The sequence below is a fragment of the Lepidochelys olivacea genome (assembly GCF_965140295.1).
Source record: "Lepidochelys olivacea isolate rLepOli2 genome assembly, chromosome: 2".
In the NCBI taxonomy this organism is placed as follows: domain Eukaryota; kingdom Metazoa; phylum Chordata; order Testudines; family Cheloniidae; genus Lepidochelys; species Lepidochelys olivacea.
The window spans coordinates 222,876,356-222,896,375 of record NC_140412.1 but is presented as its reverse complement, the minus strand read 5'-3'; the positions used below and the strand labels follow the sequence as shown (position 1 = coordinate 222,896,375).

The 20,020-nt window shown below is 44.0% G+C and overlaps 1 protein-coding gene across 6 annotated transcripts in view; it reads left to right on the top strand.

The window, feature by feature from the left end:
* Positions 1-20,020, top strand: part of PPP1R9A (protein phosphatase 1 regulatory subunit 9A) — a 264,997-nt gene that overhangs the window by 179,279 nt on the left and 65,698 nt on the right. For all 6 annotated transcript variants that reach the window (XM_084619703.1, XM_084619704.1, XM_084619708.1 and 3 more), the window contains one exon: positions 18,510-18,645. In XM_084619703.1, the coding sequence (XP_084475829.1) occupies positions 18,510-18,645 (136 nt within the window). The remainder of the gene's footprint in view (positions 1-18,509; positions 18,646-20,020) is intronic.

Genomic DNA, 20,020 nt, shown 5'->3' with positions numbered 1-20,020 from the left:
GTATCTGGCAGCAGCCTGTATGCTTTACAGGAAGACATTCACCAACTGTACTCTGTACAGGGACGCTGGGACAATTTGTATAGTGGGCGTACTGAGAGCCATTGAACCAAACTGTACACCTGTATATATTGGAAACCACTTCAAGCCAGGAGATGTGGCAGCACTCCTAGTTCCAGCACCTACACTCTGAGGGAAAGGGATGAGGGGGAATTATTTCCTAATCCCAGCTGGCAAATGATTTCTGACCTAAAGAATGAGAATTGGTAGTCCTAGTAAAAACATAAGAATGGCCATACTGGGTCAGAACACAGGTCCATCTAGCCGAGAGTCTTGTCTTCCAACAGTTGCCAATGCCAAGTGCTTCAGAGGGAATGAATAGAACCAATAATCATCAAGTGATCCATCCCCTGTCGCCCATTCCCAGCTTCTGGCGTACACAGGCTATGGACACCATCCCAGCCCATTCTGGCTAATAGGCATTGATTAATCTATCCTCCATGAACATACCTAGTTCTTTTTTGAACCCTGTTATAGTCTTGGCCTTCACAACATCCTGTAGCAAAAAGATCCACAGGTTGACTGTGCATTGTGTGAAGAAATACTTCCTTTTGTTTGTTTTAAACCTGCTGCCTATTAATTTTATTTGGTGACTCCTAGTTCTTGTGTTATGAGAAGGAGAAAATAGCACTTCCTTATTTACTTTCTCCACATCAGTCATGATTTTATAGACCTCTGTCATAACCCCCCTTAGTCGTCGTCTTTTCCAAGCTGAAAAAGTCCCAGTCTTATTAATCTCTCCTCATACGGAAGCTGTTCCATACCCCTAATAATTTTTGTTTCCCTTTTCTTAACCTTTTCCAATTCCAATATATCTTTTTAGAAATGCGGCGACCATATCTACACTCAGTATTCAAGATGTGGGCATACCATGGATTTATATAGAGACAATATGCTATTTTCTGCCTTATTATCTGTCCCTTTCCTAATGATTCCCAATATTCTGTGTTAGCTTTTTTGACTGCTGCTGCACATTGAGTGGATGTTTTCAGAGAACTATCCACAATGACTCCAAGAACTCTTTCTTGAGTAGTAACAGCTAATTTAGATTCCATCATTTTATAAGTGTAGTTGGGATTATGTTTTCCAATTTGCATTACTTTGCATTTATCAATGTTGAATTTCATTTGCCATTTTGTTGTCCAGTCATCCAGTTTTGTGAGATCCCTTTGTAACTCTTTGCAGTCTGCTTTGGACTTAAGTATCTTGAGTAGTTTTGTATCATCTGCAAATTTTGCCACCTCATTGTTTATGCCTTTTTCCAGATCATTTATGAATATGTTGAATAGTGCTGGTCCCAGTACAGACCCCTGGGGAACACCACTATTTACCTTTCTCCATTCTGAAAACTGACCATTTATTCCTACTCTTTGTTTCCTATCTTTTAACCAGTTTTAACCATGAGAGGACCTTCCCTCTTATCCCATGACTGGTTACTTTGCTTAAGAGTCTTTGGTGAGGTACCTTGTCAAAGGCGTTCTGAAAATCTAAGTACACTATGTCCGCTGGATCCCCCTTTTCCATCTGCTTGTTGACCCCCTCAAAGAATTCTAGTAGATTGGTGAGGCATGATTTCCCTTTACAAAAACCATGTTGACTCTTCCCCAACAAATCATGTTCATCTGTGTATCTGACAATTCTGTTTTTACTATAGTTTCAACCAGTTTGTCTGGTACTGAAGTTAGGTTTACCGGCCTATAATTGCCAGGATCACCCCTGGAGCCTTTTTAAAAAATTGGCGTCACATTAGCTATCCTTCATTCATTCAGCTTCAATGTGACAAGTCTAACTACAAATGTTATTTCAACTCATGTAAATGTGAAGTCCTCTTTAGTCTTGTGGAACTATTTAGCTCACTAATATCCTGCATTAGTGAATTCCACAGTCTGATTTTACACTGGAGGGATTCTTTTTTGAAATGCGTATGGTCTTTTAGTTTCACTGAGTGTCATCCTTCTGTCATCTTTCTGGGGATGGGATAAAGGACACTGTCAGACCAATACCATTCGGTATAGTGGAGGGCCATTTCTGCTATAGTTAAGGTTTGGAAGTCCTTCCTGTTTAAAAGACTGACTCTTCTAAGTACTCTAAAATGTGCACAGTTACTCAGTTCGATTTGGAATTTGGTATGCCTCATGGGGGCACAGGGTTCGGATAACGATCCAGATTTGGGGCCATTTGACTGAAGGCTTCCTGAGTTACAACCCCACAAACTGTGCAAACCCCATGGGAAAAACCCGAGCTTTTCTGAAGGTGGATGCATTTCCAACTTCTTTTTTGTGCACATATAGGACTCAAACCGGGGCTGAGATCCTTGCATCAGGATCTCAGACATTCAAGGGTTACCCGACAGAGTCCATAGCACCCACTAGCCCTTTGAGGGAAATCACGATACAGCGTTATTTGAAGAAGTTTGGTTCTCTAGGTAGGCACGTGCCTATCAGTTCTAAGGCTCCTGCACCATGCTGATTACACCGCATGTGCAGAGAGAGAGGCTAAGGGAGTTGAAAGCCAGCTGTAGCTCACAGGACTTAATTGCTTCAGGGGAATGTTATAGGCATCAAACGTGAGCACTACCCAGGCACTGTGAGTTCACATATAGCCCTGGGCAGATATCCTCTGTCAAAGGATTTTCTTTATTATGAAGGGATGTAGTCTGACTACAGCAGAATATTCAGAAGGTGCTCATACTGTATTTAGAAGGTGCTTGAACTATGTTTGAAATGACAGTAAATTACACATGCAAATGCTTGCTGGAACGGGAGGGTGATTGGGGTGGAAGAGTAGGTGGAAATAGGGGAAAGGGGTTTGGAGCTGCAGTGAGGGGAGGGATGATCACGGGGAGGAGATGAAATGGGGGAGTATAGGTAGGAGACAGTGGGGGTTTAGAAGAATGGGAGGATAGAGACAACTGGGAAGCAGGTTTGGGGAGTGAATCATAGGGGGACTGAGAGAAAATAGGGGCAGAGACACCTGTCAGCCCTACATATCCCTTCCCTTTGTCTGCCTGGATTGGGGGGCTGCCTGTCTTAGGGGGTCTGAGCCTCTTTCCCTACCTTTATTTGTGTCAGTTTCTGGGGGACCCCCCCTCCAGGGGCCTCTAACCCCTCCGTCACACTGTCTGGACTGGTTCATGAAGTTGGGCACCAACCTTAGGACAGATTGTTACAAACCAGCACATAAACCCCAAACTGGCTGTGTGTTCTGTAATTAGATTTCATCAACCTAGTATCAAGTGTGAACTCCTCAAGCACTATAACAGCCTTAACATGGAGTCACAGACAATCCTCTTAGGCACTCCAGTCTATCATGCCACGCAGGCAAGCCTGCCTTTTTGACAGATGGTCCCTTACACCAAAAATCACAACAATATTCAGGTTACTCCCAGTCCCAAAGAACCAGTCACTTACCCCATGTCATTTGTACCTTAAGTCTCTCACCAAAGACAAAGCTTATAGCCAGTCCTGTAATAAACTAATTAAAGATTTATTAACTAGGAAAAAGAAATGATAGTTATTTATAAGGTTAAAGCAGGTAAACACATACACACAAATGAATTATAGTTTCAAGTTTCAAAAAGTAATATAAGCTGCTGTAATATGCAAAGGGTATATGTCCTTTAGGGCTAACCCAAGCTAAGCATCTTGGGGATCCCATGCTTACGCTTAGAAGTATTGCCCTCTCTGAACTCCAAGCAACATAGTGATACAGTTCTTTCTGGTCAGGGATTTTTATTCCTTTCCCAAAAAGTTCAAACTGTGGTGGGATGAGGGTTTGTGCACATCCCCTCTGCATGGGTGTGGGGGAAGAAATCAACAAAGTCTTTTTGTCCACTGATGTTCCACAATGGTTCATCTGGTGTCTGTAGGCCTTCTTTTGGTGGACAGGAAATGACACCTCTGGTGGTAAACTAGTATTTCACACTTGGTAATGCTTCTCTCCTGACTCTGGGGGTTTCCAGTTGCATAGCAAACACTTACTTAACTATTACCTTATGACATGGAATACAGATATTATAAGTGAAATTAATGCATGCAGCAACTCACAATTATTTCATAAAGTCCAAACACTAAACACATTCTTATAAACTTAACATGTATTTTAACAATGCTAACACACAGGTGAGCCAAACTGGTTTCCAGCTACTTATTTGTCAGTGTTCAGTGAGGCCTAGGAGCCTTGGCGTGAGCTGGCACCTGGTCTGCCAGCATCACACCCCCCATCTGTGTCCCCTTCATGTGACCCAGGATATGGCTCTTCTGGGGCATCTGAACCCCTCAACCTGCCTCCTGTGTGTGTGTGCCAGGATCTGGGGGACCCCCACCCATCTACAGGGGGTCTGACACCCCTTTGACTCCCTCATGTGAGCTGGGATTTGAGGACTTCCCCTTCTAGGGGCATCTTTGCCCCTTTTCTTGCCCTCCCCAAGTGATCTGATGAGGGCAGGTCTTGTCCCTCTACAGGGGTTTGAAACCCCTCCCTCTCTGGGTGCGGAGCTTAGAGTAAGTATACTGGGAGCATGCTACAAGAACACACTGCTGAGACTGAGGTGGGGCATTGAGAATAGGCATGTTTGATGCATATCACAGGTTCTCCAACACTGGTGAGGGGGGATGGGAACACTCACAGACATGAATGGAGCAGTTCACCTTATCTCACAGCTATAGTTTTGCAATGTATTCATCTCCATAGGGTGTTTACATTCAGATGCATATGGGGGGTGCGCATATGGCCATGTCTTCCATGGATGGCTACCGCCCTTAGGGTATGTCTACACTATGGAATTAGGTCGAATTTATAGAAGTCGATTTTTTAGAAATCGGTTTTATATATTCGAGTGTGTGTGTCCCCACAGAAAATGCTCTAAGTTCATTAAGTGCATTAACTCGGCGGAGTGCTTCCACAGTACCGAGGCAAGCGTCGACTTCTGGAGTGTTGCACTGTGGGTAGCTATCCCACAGTTTCCACAGGCTCCGCTGCCCATTGGAATTCTGGGTTGAGATCCCAATGCCTGATGGGGCTAAAACAGTGTCGCGGGTGATTCTGGGTACATATCGTCAGGCCCCCCTTCCCTCCCTCCCTCCGTGAAAGCAAGGGCAGACAATTGTTTCGCGCCTTTTTTCCTGAGTTACATGTGCAGACGCCATACCACGGCAAGCCTGGAGCCCGCTCAGCTCACTGTCACCCTATGTCTCCTGGGTGCTGGCAGACGCAGTACGGCTTTGCTACACAGCAGCATCAACCCCTTGCCTTGTGGCAGCAGACAGTACAGTATGACTGGTAGCCGTCCTCGTCATGTCCGAGGTGCTCCTGGCCACGTCGTCCAGGAGCGCCTGGGCAGACATGGGCGCAGGGACTAAATTTGGAGTGACTTGACCAGGTCATTCTCTTTAGTCCTGCAGTCAGTCCTATTGAAACGTCTTATGGTGAGCAGGCAGGCAATACGGATTGCTAGCAGTCCTATTGCATCATCTTCTGCTGGGCAGCCATGAGATGTGGATGGCATGCAGTCCTTCTGCACCGTCTGCTGCCAGCCAAAGATGTAAAAGATAGATGGAGTGGATCAAAACAAGAAATAGACCAGATTTGTTTTGTACTCATTTTCTTCCCCCCCCTCCCCTGTCTAGGGGACTCATCCCTGTAGGTCACACTGCAGTCACTCACAGAGAAGGTGCAGTGAGGTAAATCTAGCGATGTATTAATCAGAGGCCAGACTAACCTCCATGTTCCAATAAGAACAATAACTTAGGTGCACCATTTCTTATTGGAACCCTCCGTGAAGTCCTGCCTGAAATACTCCTTGATGTAAAGCCACCCCCTTTGTTGATTTTAGTTCCCTGAAGCCAACCCTGTAAGCCATGTCGTCAGTCGCCCCTCCCTCCGTCAGAGCAATGGCAGACAATCGTTCCGCACCTTTTTTCTGCCATACCATACCAAGGCAAGCATGGAGGCCGCTCAGCTCACTTTGGCAATTAGGAGCACATTAAACACCACACGCATTATCCAGCAGTATATGCAGCACCAGAACCTGGCAGATCGATACCGGGCGAGGAGGCGACATCAGCGTGGTCACGTGAGTGATCAGGACATGGGACACAGATTTCTCTGAAAGCATGGGCCCTGCCAATGCATGCATCATGGTGCTAACAGGGCAGGTTCATGCTGTGGAACGCCGATTCTGGGCTCGGGAAACAAGCACAGACTGGTGGGACCGCATAGTGTTGCAGGTCTGGGACGATTCCCAGTGGCTGTGAAACTTTCGCATGCGTAAGGGCACTTTCATGGAACTTTGTGACTTGCTGTCCCCTGCCCTGAGGTGCATGAATACCAAGATGAGAGCAGCCCTCACAGTTGAGAAGCGAGTGGCGATAGCCCTGTGGAAGCTTGCAACGCCAGACAGCTACCGGTCAGTTGGGAATCAATTTGGAGTGGGCAAATCTACTGTTGGGGCTGCTGTGATGCAAGTAGCCCACGCAATCAAAGATCAGCTGATATCAAGGGCAGTGACCCTGGGAAATGTGCAGGTCATAGTGGATGGCTTTGCTGCAATGGGATTCCCTAACTGTGGTGGGGCCATAGACGGAACCCATATCCCTATCTTGGCACCGGAGCACCAAGCCGGCGAGGACATAAACCGCAAGGGGTACTTTTCAATAGTGCTGCAAGCTCTGGTGGATCACAAGGGACGTTTCACCAACATCAGCATGGGATGGCCGGGAAAGGTACGTGACGCTCGCATCTTCAGGAACTCTGGTCTGTTTCAAAAGCTGCAGGAAGGGACTTTATTCCCAGACCAGAAAATAACCTTTGGGGACGTTGAAATGCCTATAGTTATCCTTGGGGACCCAGCCTACCCCTTAATGCCATGGCTCATGAAGCCGTACACAGGCAGCCTGGACAGTAGTCAGGAGCTGTTCAACTACAGGCTGAGCAAGTGCAGAATGGTGGTAGAATGTGCATTTGGACGTTTAAAGGCGCGCTGGCGCAGTTTACTGACTCGCTTAGACCTCAGCGAAACCAATATTCCCACTGTTATTACTGCTTGCTGTGTGCTCCACAATATCTGTGAGAGTAAGGGGGAGACATTTATGGTGGGGTGGGAGGTTGAGGCAAATCGCCTGGCTGCTGGTTACGCGCAGCTGGACACCAGGGCGGTTAGAAGAGCACAAGAGGGCGCGGTACGCATCAGAGAAGCTTTGAAAACCAGTTTCATGACTGGCCAGGCTACGGTGTGAAAGTTCTGTTTGTTTCTCCTTGATGAAACCCCCCGCCCCTTGGTTCACTCTACTTCCCTGCAAGCTAACCACCCTCCCCTCCTCCCTTTAATCATTGCTTGCAGAGGCAATAAAGTCATTGTTGCTTCACATTCATGCATTCTTTATTCATTCATCACACAAATAGGAGACGACTACCAAGGTAGCCCAGGAGCGGTGGTGGAGGAGGGAAGGAAAATGCCACATAGCACTTTAAAAGTTTACAACTTTAAAACTTATTGAATGCCAGCCTTCTGTTCCTTGGGCAATCCTCTGGGGTGGAGTGGCTGGTTGGCCGGTGGCTCCCTCACTGCGTTCTTGGGCGTCTGGGTGTGGAGGCTATGGAACTTGGGGAGGAGGGCGGTTGGTTACACAGGGGCTGTAGTGGCAGTCTGTGCTCCAGCTGCCTTTCCTGCAGCTCAACCATATGCTGGAGCATATTAGTTTGACCCTCCAGCAGCCTCAGCATTGAATCCTGCCTCCTCTCATCACGCTGCCACCACATTTGAGCTTCAGCCCTGTCTTCAGCCCGCCACCTCTCCTCCTGGTCATTTTGTGCTTTCCTGCACTCTGACATTATTTGCCTCCACGCATTCATCTGTGCTCTGTCAGTGTGGGAGGACTGCATGAGCTTAGAGAACATTTAATCATGAGTGCGTTTTTTTTTCTTTCTAATTTTCACTCGCCTCTGGGAAGGAGAAGATCCTGTGATCATTGAAACACATGCAGCTGGTGGAGAAAAAAAAAGGGACAGCGGTATTTAAAAAGGCACATTTTATAAAACAGTGGCTACACTCTTAGGGTAAACCTTGCTGTTAACATTACATACATAGCACATGTGCTTTTGTTCCAAGGTGGCATTTTGCCTCTCCCCACCGCGTGGCTACCCCCTCAACCCTACCCCCTCCCCGTGGCTAACAGCGGGGAACATTTCTGTTCAGCCACAGGCAAACAGCCCAGCAGGAACGGGCTCCTCTGAATGTCCCCTGAAGAAAAGCACCCTATTTCAACCAGGAGACCGTGAATGATATCTCACTCTCCTGAGGATAACACAGAGAGATAAAGAACGGATGTTGTTTGAATGCCAGCAAACATACACTGCAATGCTTTGTTCTACAATGATTCCCGAGTACGTGTTACTGGCCTGGAGTGGTAAAGTGTCCTACCATGAAGGACGCAATAAGGCTGCCCTCCCCAGAAACCTTTTGCAAAGGCTTTGGGAGTACATCCAGGAGAGCCGCGAATGCCAGGGCAAAGTAATCCTTTCACATGCTTGCTTTTAAACCATGTATAGTATTTTAAAAGGTACATTCACCAGAGGTCCCTTCTCTGCCTGCCGGGTCCAGGAGGCAGCCTTGGGTGGGTTCGGGGGGTACTGGCTCCAGGTCCAGGGTGAGAAACAGTTCCTGGCTGTCGGGAAAACCGGTTTCTCCGCTTGTTTGCTGTGAGCTATCTACAACCTCATCATCATCATCTTCTTCGTCCCCAAAACCTGCTTCCGTATTGCCTCCATCTCCATTGAAGGAGTCAAACAACATGGCTGGGGTAGTGGTGGCTGAACCCCCTAAAATGGCATGCAGCTCATCATAGAAGCGGCATGTTTGGGGCTCTGACCCGGAGCGGCCGTTCACCCCTCTGGTTTTCTGGTAGGCTTGCCTCAGCTCCTTAAGTTTCACGCGGCAATGCTTCAGATCCCTGTTATGGCCTCTGTCCTTCATGCCCTAGGAGATTTTGACAAAGGTTTTGGCATTTTGAAAACTGGAATGGAGTTCTGATAGCACGGATTCCTCTCCCCATACAGCGATCAGATCCCTTACCTCCCGTTCGGTCCATGCTGGAGCTCTTTTGCGATTCTGGGACTCCATCATGGTCACCTCTGCTGATGAGCTCTGCATGGTCACCTGCAGCTTGCCACACTGGCCAAACAGGAAATGAGATTCAAAAGTTCGCAGTTCTTTTCCTGTCTACCTGGCCAGTGCATCTGAGTTGAGAATGTGATGTCCAGAGCGGTCAGAATGGAGCACTCTGGGATAGCTCCCGGAGGCCAATACCGTCGAATTGTGTCCACAGTACCCCAAATTTGAGCCGGCAAGGCCGATTTAAGCGCTAATCCACTTGTCAGGGGTGGAGTACGGAAATCGATTTTAAGAGCCCTTTAAGTCGAAATAAAGGGCTTCATCATGTGGACGGGTGCAGGTTTACATCGATTTAACGCTGCTAAATTTGACCTAAAGTCCTAGTGTAGACCAGGGCTTAGAGTTGAGGAATACTGCAGAGAATATTGGTCAGCTGCATACTGTGTATTCAGGGAACACCAGTGTCTGCATTATGTCAGAATACTGATAGGTATGGTGGGAAGGGAAGGCCTATCCCCCCACGGGATAAACCAGTGTTTAAGCTGAAGAAATTGTTTATCGCGGGCTATTGTATTTCCCAGGCCTAACCTAACAGCTGCTTCTGTAGCATTTTTACGCATAGCTGACACACCACTCAGGTCCCACACTAGTGGACGCTCTTAAATGAGGATAACCAATCCAAGAGAATTAACATATCCTACTTTTACTTGACGTTCTCGTAGTCTTATTTAAAAATCAGTTCAGTGTTGTTGTTTCATAATATAGTTGTTTTAGGTCTTTGAGACTCTTTCATTTTCAGATAGTTTCTTATGTGAAAGTACATGGACTAGGATGTGGTAATTTGCTCATTCGCATAGAGAATCTAAAACTTCATGATCTCTGTAGTTTGAGGTTGACTTTTCTAAAAGAGCTTGAACTTATTCATGGAAAACTGTCACTAGATCTGGGTTATGTTGTTGCCACTAAATAAAAATATCTCTTCATACAAGGTTCACGCCACATAGAGGTATTAGGTGTAAAATATGCCATGCTTGTTCAAAAATTGTTTTAAATTTGTTGTAAGGCAATGCTGTCTTCCTAGGTTTGCACAGAGGCAGACTGTAACAGAGGGCTAAATTCTGCTCTCTGCTAACCATGCCACTTCGCTGAAATCAGCTGTTTTTCTCCATGTTATTTCAATGTACAAAGCACTGCAGAACCCCTGTACTTTAAGTTGAAAAAGTTCAGGAAAGTAAGGTATTAAGTATACTCAAAAGTATCATTGGGCTGAAGGAAATCTGGGAATTGTTGCCAGATTCAGTGGAATCCTTTCTTAATCCTCCAGGAGGGTTTTTGTTGTTGTTTTTTGTTTTTGTTTGTTTGTTTTTTGGGTTTTTTTATACTAAAATAACTCAAAATGAATCTGAAAATACTAATGTGCTGCTCATAAATTACATGTAGCTTACTGAGTAATTTTAAATAAAATTGGCTCTTTATTTCACCCTGTTTTACAAACAGAAATCCTGATTCTGAAATGACTTGTGCCCATGCTTAACTTTACACACTGTGAGTCTTCCCTATGGGAGTTAGGGTAGAATTTTTGGCCGTCTCCTATATATATCTTTCATCTCACCCTCAAGATTTGCCCTCAAGGATTTTTATTTCCCCTATATTTTCTGTCTCCCCATGTCCAAGGGTAGAGTCAAATATTAATTATATTTCTAGCTCCAGACCTGTTTATTTTAACAACGCCTTTTAGGAGAGAGTTTCACATCTAGTCATTGAGTATGATGTGTCACTGTTAATATCAAAGTCCGTTTATGCCATGCATTTGGCAGCTGCAATGGCTCTTTGTGAATATCAGAAACAATTTACAACAACAAAAGTACCGACATTTGAAAATGGCCCAGATGTTTAGTATATAGCAATGGTCTGTAGTAATGTTGCTGCTGTGTTTTATGATATATTTTATAGTAATATAATGTATAATTGCTGTTTTTATAATTGAGAGAATTGTAAAGATCATGAAGTCTCAAAGAAGTTTAAAAGGTTAAAATTTGATTTATCAGAAACAGGGCTACTGTATAAACAGCTTCTTAAAGATATTGTGGCACACAGATTTTACATTTCTCTTCTATTTAATAACATCTTTGACTCTTACGACTGACTTGCCAGGTCTAAGCTACATTTGCCTAATTCTAGTGAACCAGTGATGGAAAAAATATAATTAGTCACTTTTATTTAGGTATGTACATTATGCTTCAATGACTAATTTTCTGGGCAGTGATTCACAACCTTCTGCCTCTCTTTTCATATTTAAACATTTCTGGTTATGAAATTTTCTATCTTCATATTTGGAACTGGACTAGGTTTGAATATCTCATTAAACGTTTTAAAAACTCTCTCTCCCATAGACCCATTTATTGATAATTAAAGCTGTATACATCAAAACCATTATTTCATGTATATTAGAGAGTGTGGTTATTTATTCTCTTTTTGTGACCTTGTTTGCTTTGCCAGTTATAGAAATGTCTTTATTTTATTGCATTTAAGCAGATATTTTAAAACTGGGAATGTAATAAGGCAACTGGTCTAAAATATCCTTATTTAGTTTAGTTTGTGTTCTGAAAACTGTAGTCACTAAAAACTGAACATGTATTTTGGAAATTTACAATATCATTTCAAGAAAAAAAAACATTTAACACTGCTAAATATTTATTTTCTGTCATATCCTCAGTGTGTGTATGGCAGTAGATAACTCACTTAAACCCCTGTTTAAATTGTAGGAATGTAGAGTACTTGCTCTATTTCTGTTTTGGAAAACACCTGGTAGATGCTTTGATGTCATTGCTTGAGGGTTTTATTTATGTATACACTCTAAGACCTTTATGTTTCATTGAGCAGACTTAATTTTGGTGTCTGTTTCAAGGCCTGAAAATAATATAACAATAAACCATGAGTGCCTTCGGAAGGAGAGGAAAAATATATTATATCTTAAAACCTCTAACAGTAACTTAAAATAGCCTACTTCCATAAAAATGTCAGGACATTTAACTCCAGTATTTCAGGACCAGGATTGCCAGGTGTCTGGTTTTCAACCAGAACGCCCGGTCAAAAAGGGACCATGGCAGCTCCGGTCAGAATGGCTGACAGGGCCATTAAAAGTCAGGTTGGTGGCGCTGTCTAGCTCCCTACCTGGCTCCATGCAGCTCCTGGAAGTGGTGACATCTCCCTCTGGCTCCGAGGTGCAGAGGTGGCCAGGGAGGCTCCATGCGTTGTCCCCACCGATGGGAGCTACAGGGGCAGCACTTGTGTGTGGAGACAGAGCACACTGCGCAGACCTGCCTGGACGCCCTGACACCTAGGAGCTGAGGGACATGTTGCCACTTCCGGGGAGCCACCTGAGATAAGCGCTGCCTAAAGCCCGAACCCCCTCCCACACCCCAATCCCCTGCCCCATCCTGGAGTCCCCTCCCATGCCCAAACTCCCTTCCAGAGCCCACACCCCGCACTTCTTACTGCACCCGTGTCCCAGCCTGGAGCCCCCTTCTGCACCCTGAACCCCTCATTTCTGGCCCCACCCGAGAACCTGCACCCCCAGCCCAGAGTCCATACCCCCTCCCACACCCCGCCTCAGCTCGGAGCCCCTGCTCACATTACTAACCCCTCAGCTCCACACCCCAGCCCGGAGCCCCTTCCTGCACCCCAAATCCCTCATCCCCGGTACCACCCCAGAGTCTGCACCCCAACCTCCTGCCCCAGCGTGGAGCCCCCTCCCACATGAACTCCTCATTTCTGGCCCCACCCCAGAGCCTGTACCCCCAGCCAGAGCCCTCACCCCCTCCTGTACCACAACCCCCTGTCCCACCCCGGTAAAAATGAGCAAGTGAGTGAGGGAGGGGAAGAGGAAGGGGGGGATGGAGTGAGCCGGGGTGGGACCTTAGAGAAGGGGCAGGGGCGGGCAGGGCATCGGTGTTTGGTTTTGTGCGATTAGAAAGTTGGCAACCCTTTTCAGGACCCTTCCTGGTCTAGAAGCAAGAGCTTTCTGGTTGGAAACATAAAATTCTCCCCTTTTCAGTGGTAAAAAATCTCCCATTTTTAGTCCCAAGAAGTCATGAGATATCATATTTTAAACCTATTGCTGGTGCAAGACTGCATATTGCACATCTCAGGCCTTTGGACAATGTACATAATGGCTGTGTGAAGTTGTTATGGAGTTTTACATCCCAAAGGAAGGGAATTACAGAGCAGAGGGCAGTGAGGTGCCTGACAAATTCCGTGTATTACATGGGTCCACAATTTATCATATGGGTATTACCATCACATGTATATCTATCTCAGATGTCTTGGTGATATCCATCTAATAAAAACCTGTTTAAGGTAGTTTAAACCAGAATTAATTTTTGCTGTATTCTCCCTTTACTTGTTGCTTCATAGGACAGTCCAGTGCATGACAAATGTGGATGGTCTCCATCTTTACTTACAACAACCATGTTAAGGACCCAGTGCTGCTTCCGCTGAAGAGTTTGGCCATTTTATTCGTTTGGAGGAAGAGTAGGCCCTAAAACTATAGATCAGAAGAGACAGGACCAGGCTGTGCTTGGTACTATGTCACTATGTGGAAGGGATAGGCCAGAGAGGCCACAAGGAGATGCTTTATCCCTCTGTCATGGTCGGGTCACAGTGCCAGATTTAGTGACAGCAGGATCAGAGTGCCAGTTTGAGAACTGGTTTGATGAGGGTTAAAATGTTGATTTGTATTCTGGTTCTCCCTATGTTTCCTGTTGACATTAGAAAGCTAACTATGTTCTTTGTGAATGGTTTGTTTTGTTCTCCAGCTTGGACTCCTGGCCTTATCATTCACACAGGGTCATTTTAGTCACCTTTCTTTCCCCTTTGGAAGTCATCCTTGGCTACTTTGCTTCTGTGGTGTGCAGCATATCTCCAGATTGTATTCCTTTCTGCTAATCTATGACTTCATGGGTAGATTGGTTTAAATCAAAGTGATTTAAATCACCAATTTTAAGCATGATTTAAATCAACAAGCAAGAAACCTTGATTTAAATCGTGAATTTTAATTGTGTATTGCATTTGTACTTTTTAATTATTTTCTAAACAAAGGTTGATTTTCATTAGTTGGTAACAACTGAAACATATTGATTTGCAACTTGATATAGCCTTTCATTAGATTTGGTGCTTTTTTTAGCTAACCCAGAGGATACACTGTGCTGTACTTATTTATTTAAGCAGTTATATAGCTTAACTTATATTTGTTCAGATTCTTAATAGTTACATTTTAACACATTAGAAAAGGGTGACTGATGCATCGTTTACTTGATGATGATTAATTTTTTACTTGTGATTTTTGTCAAAGTCTATTTGGATGAAAATTCAAATTTGATTAAAATGCACAAAACATATTTTACATTTTGTAAAAATGTTATTAAATAAAAGTACATTAAAAACACTGGATATACCAGAAGACAAGTTTTTTCAAAACATGTTTTGCACTTACACAAAGGAAATATGACTTGTAGTTAATGAATTGAACTGATTGTTTCTGATCATCATGTCCTTCCAGATTTTAGAGCTTGCAGATCTTGCCCTCTCATACTTAGTTTGCATTCATAAATTGGAAGAGGAAAACAAGTTTTCCTGCTTTTTCAACTCCCAATTGGTCTCTGAACTTTGGCTGGACTAGTCATTGAACTGAGCTAGCTGAATAAACTGAAATGAAGAAAATATTCTTTCTGCACCTGCAGAAAAGGCCACAGCTGTCAAAAGCTGGTTTAGCATTTCAACAAACCCTGAATCCAGGTGCTTAGCCCGTGACTTCCACCAGTTCAGTGGGTTAACGTCCTTTAAAATTGGGCATCAAATATATACTGCTTAATATTATTTTATATATTTAATAGATTATAATAAGTTTAGATCTTAACATAGATTGTCAATTTCAGAGTAATTTTAAATAGGTTTATTTTTTAAAAAATAATGCTATATTTAATTTAAATACAAAAATCCAATTTAAATTAAAAAATCTGTTGTTTTTTTAAAATCACTGATTTTTTTTTATCCACCCTGGACTGACAGATTACTTGGCAGAGGGAATGGGTTTATCCGCTCATGGGACCTTGTGTTACACAGATGCCAAATTCCAAATGACTTTTAAGAATGCACAGTGCTATCTAATACAGATCAAATTTTTCCTTTTACATAGAATATAATGCACTTTCCAGGGTCTTATATATGTTCATCTTTTGCCTCAAATGTTTAGAAAACAACTAAATCATCATTTGGAATGTCTCAGTGGACTGATTTTGCTTTACAGATCTGCATAATGTTTTTCAGCTGTAAGCAGCTAATCCTCTTTCTAGCATGTTGAGAAAGTACTCTTCTAACTTTGATTAATTTAAACTCCTAAGTGTCTCTCACTTGTTTATAACATTGGTATTATAGTGTGATTATTTGTCTTTACTACTGTAATACACCGAGCATCTAATTATAGGACATCCAATGTACTGGAAAAAATCTGTGTTACAACCAAAGCTGATCCTAAAACGTAATTGCTGAAAAACTAGACCTGAAAGCAGTGGGTTTCAACCAAAGCAAGGGAAACCTGAACAAGAGAATAAGTTTCGAACCTGCAGCAATAACAAATTTTGGGAGAATAGTGTAGTGATAGAATTTCATGAAATAACAGGAAAACTTAAATGCAGTTTGAATTAGGAAAACAGCATTAGTATCATCTATAGATGCATCCATGGGAAAAGATTAAAATCAGAAGCCAAACTGATTGGACAAAAACATAGAGACATTTAGTGGGGGTGGGATAGGGGCCACAAACGTGTGTATAACAAGCAGGAAATGCAATGCAGGCCGGGGAGGATAGAACAGTGAATCTATAGTACACTCCTCTCCCCATAAACCCACAGAAATCTCTCTCTGCTGCTACCGTGTGATTGTTTTTTTTCAGGCTTGTGGGAGGAAATGTGCTAGAGTTATTGGATTGGAAGTGATGATTACTCCTTCAGGAATTCTGCGCCAATAATTAAAAATTCTGTGCACAATATTTTAAAATTCTTCATATTTTATTTGTCAAAATAACACTATATAATAATGCCAGCTTCAATTTTTTGGTTTTGGTAATTTTATTTCAAAATACCTGATTTATTTTGTATCTGTATTGTTACAGACATACAGTAGAACCTCAGAGTTAAGAACACTTTGGGAATGGAGGTTGTTCATAACTCTGAAATGTTCATCTGAACAAAAAGTTATGATTGTTATTTCAAAAGCTTACAACTGAACATTGACTTAATACAGGTTTCAGAGTAACAGCCGTGTTAGTCTGTATTCGCAAAAAGAAAAGGAGTACTTGTGGCACCTTAGAGACTAACCAATTTATTTGAGCATGAGCTTTCGTGAGCTACAGCTCACTTCATCGGATGCATACCGTGGAAACTGCAGCAGACTTTATATATACACAGAGAATATGAAACAATACCTCCTCCCACCCCACTGTCCTGCTGGTAATAGCTTATCTAAAGTGATCATCAGGTTGGGCCATTTCCAGCACAAATCCAGGTTTTCTCACCCTCCACCCCCCCACACAAATTCACTCTCCTGCTGGTGATAGCCCATCCAAAGTGACAACTCTTTACACAATGTGCATGATAATCAAGTTGGGCCATTTCCTGCACAAATCCAGGTTCTCTCACCCCCTCACCCCCCTCCCAAAAACCACACACACAAACTCACTATCCTGCTGGTTTGGATGAGCTATTACCAGCAGGAGAGCTGTAGCTCACGAAAGCTCATGCTCAAATAAATTGGTTAGTCTCTAAGGTGCCACAAGTACTCCTTTTCTTTTTGACTTAATACAGCGTTGAAACTTTACTATGGAGAAGAAAAGTGCTGCTTTCCTTTTTCTTTTTTTAGTAGTTTTTGTTTAACAGTACTGTACTGTATTTCCTTTTTTTTTTTTTTTGTCTCTACTGCTGCCTGATTGCATACTTCCGGTTCCAAAAGAGGTGTGTGGCTGACTGGTCAGTTCGTAACGCTGGTGTCCATAACTCTGAGGTTCTACTGTATGTCTGTAACAATACAGATACAAAATAAATTCCCCCAGGAGTAAAGAGTTAAAGAAACCCCTGTAACAACCCAGTTCCTGTTTCTCTGCCTCTCTGCCCCCAGAGCCCAGCCGTGTTGTGCCCTCCAGCCTAGACACTCACACCCCTTCCTCCTCCAGAGCTAGCCACACACCCCCCAGCCCAAACACTTGCACCACCTCCTCCCAGAACCCAGCTGCAGGGTCCCCCAGCCCAAACACTGCACCCCCTACCCTCCAGAGCCCAGCTGCAGGGCCCCCCCCAGCCCAGACACTCACACACTCTCTTCCCCCAGAGCCCAGCTGCAGGACCCCCCCCAGCTCAGACATTCGCAACCCCTCCTCTCCAGAGCCCAGCTGCAGGGCACCCTCTCCCCTCCAGAACCCAGCTGCAGGGTCCCCCCAGCCCAGACACTCGTCTCCCCCACCGAGTCCAGCTGTAGGGTGTTCCCCAGCCCAGACACTCGCACCCTGTATCCCCTAGAGCCCAGCTAAGGGGCTTCCCAGCTGTGAGGCGTACCCCAGCACACACACTTGCACCCTCTGTCCTCCCCAACGCTTAGCTGCTGGATGCCCCCCAGCCCACTCTCTCACATCCCCTACTCCCCAAAGCCCAGGGATCCAGAGGGAGAAACAGCCTGATGCTGGGTCCCAGACTTGTGTGGAGATTCCTGCATGCTGCCTCTTTCCTTTAGAATATGCTGGGAACTGTAGCTGCTGGGAGCCCTCCAGCTCCCTTCTCCTTTCCCCCAGCAGCGTCTTCTATTTGCAAGCTGGGGACCCAGGCTCTGCAGGGTCCAGTTGCCCTTAGTGGTGGCCAGCAGCTCTGCAGCCCATTTCTGTGGGGCCGGGGGGAAGGAAATTCTGTGCAGAACATTAATTTCTGTGTAAATTCTGCATTGTGCAGTGGCGCAGAATTCCCTCAGGAGTAGATGATGTATGTAACAAATTTGCTCTGCTCTGGGTCTAAATCCATGGGGTTCACACACTGTGGAAGGGGAATTTGGAGCCAGACTTCACGAGCATTGTTAGTGGTGGTGGTGTTTTTTTAACACAGTCATTTCGTGACGTGGTCACACCATGTCTGGTGTATATTGTTTTTTCTCTGGCAAGGATAGTCTACATAGTGGGGTTTGCATATGGTCACAGCCAGATCAGATATTTTGCACAGTTAATGTACACCTGGCTCTGACCAAAAATCAAACATAGCTTGAGAAAGGACTGAAGAATAATCTTGTTCAATAATGTTTTATGCAGGTTTGTAATTGGAAGAGAAAAGCCAGGACAAGTAAGTGAGGTTGCTCAGCTGATTAGCCAGACCCTAGAACAAGAGCGTCGCCAGAGAGAGCTCCTGGAACAGCATTATGCACAATATGATGCAGATGATGATGAGGTAATATACTTGTTAGCATTCCTCCTATTCATTACTTTGTAATGTTCCCTTTTTGATTTCCAGTTCATTCTTTCTAACATGCTCTGAGATAATGGTGAGTGGAAACAATCTCATATGAAAGCTAAATCTATTGTACCATGCCTGTAAAAACATACACCTGTTTTTACTAATACATATATTCCTATGGTGCTCAAAAATGTAACAATGCCCCCACTGAAGTGCATATGTTTTTTAATCAATATAGATCTTTAAGACTGCTTCAACTTGGGGCAGTGATGCACTAGCCAGCTGGTGTATATGACTATGAATCTCATGAATGCCTGGTAGGAATCTTGTCCTGCTGTTGCATAGGACAAGATTCCTAAATCCTCTGCTCCCATTAGCACAGCTTAGTAGTGCAGGGCCAGATCTGGTCTAGATTTTCTATACAAAGAGACACTTGGATCTGCTGTCTCTCTCTCTCCACCAACTCTAAGTGTTTATTTACTAATTTTAGCATGTGTCCTTTTTCAGGAACAAAGTCACACTAAGTTTTTCAGCATGTATTTAAAATAATCCTTTTGTTCGAGGAGAGTGAACATCAAGTTGATTGACACTTCTGTAAGCATTGCTCTTTTGTGGCGGTGTCTGCTGTGTCTATATTAAGGAAAGGAGGTTGGTTTGCTAATACACTGCAGCATTATTCTCTCTCTGGGAAAATGATTATTTTTTATCTTCCAGTAATTAATTTTGGGAGTTTCTGAAGAGAGATGCGTGAGGGCAATTGTCCTTTATCATCCTCAGCCTCCATTAAATGAACTAGTAAGAAGTGTTGTTTTGAAACTTCCATCTAATCTATTTTTTTCTTTTTGGGTATCTGATGGACCCCCACGAGTTAGAATGCAGATTAACCCACATCATGTACAGCCTTTACTGAAGTGCATGTTCAGCATCCTCATATTTACATCTCCCAACACCCACAACGTACACATATACTCATTCTGACACCAACAGGCTTTAGCCATACAATCCCCTTAATTTCTCCCTAACCCTTTAAAATGCCTCTCTCCCTGCCTCTGATGGTAAGACAAAAAGCAATGGGCTTAAATTGCAGCAAGGGAGGCTTAGATTGGATCTTAGGAAAAACATCCTAACTGTCAGTGTGATTAAGCACTGGAACAAATTGCCCAGGGAGGTCGTGGAATCTCCATCATTGGATTTTTTTAAGAACAGGTTAGACAAACACCTGTCAGGAATGGTCTAGTTATTATGTAGTCCTGCCTTGAGTGCAGGGGACTGAACTAAATGACCTACTGAGGTCCCTTCCAGTCTATGATTCTATGATAAAAATCTGTTTCTCACCTTTTGGTGACCAGCCCCAAGTCACAGACCTTAA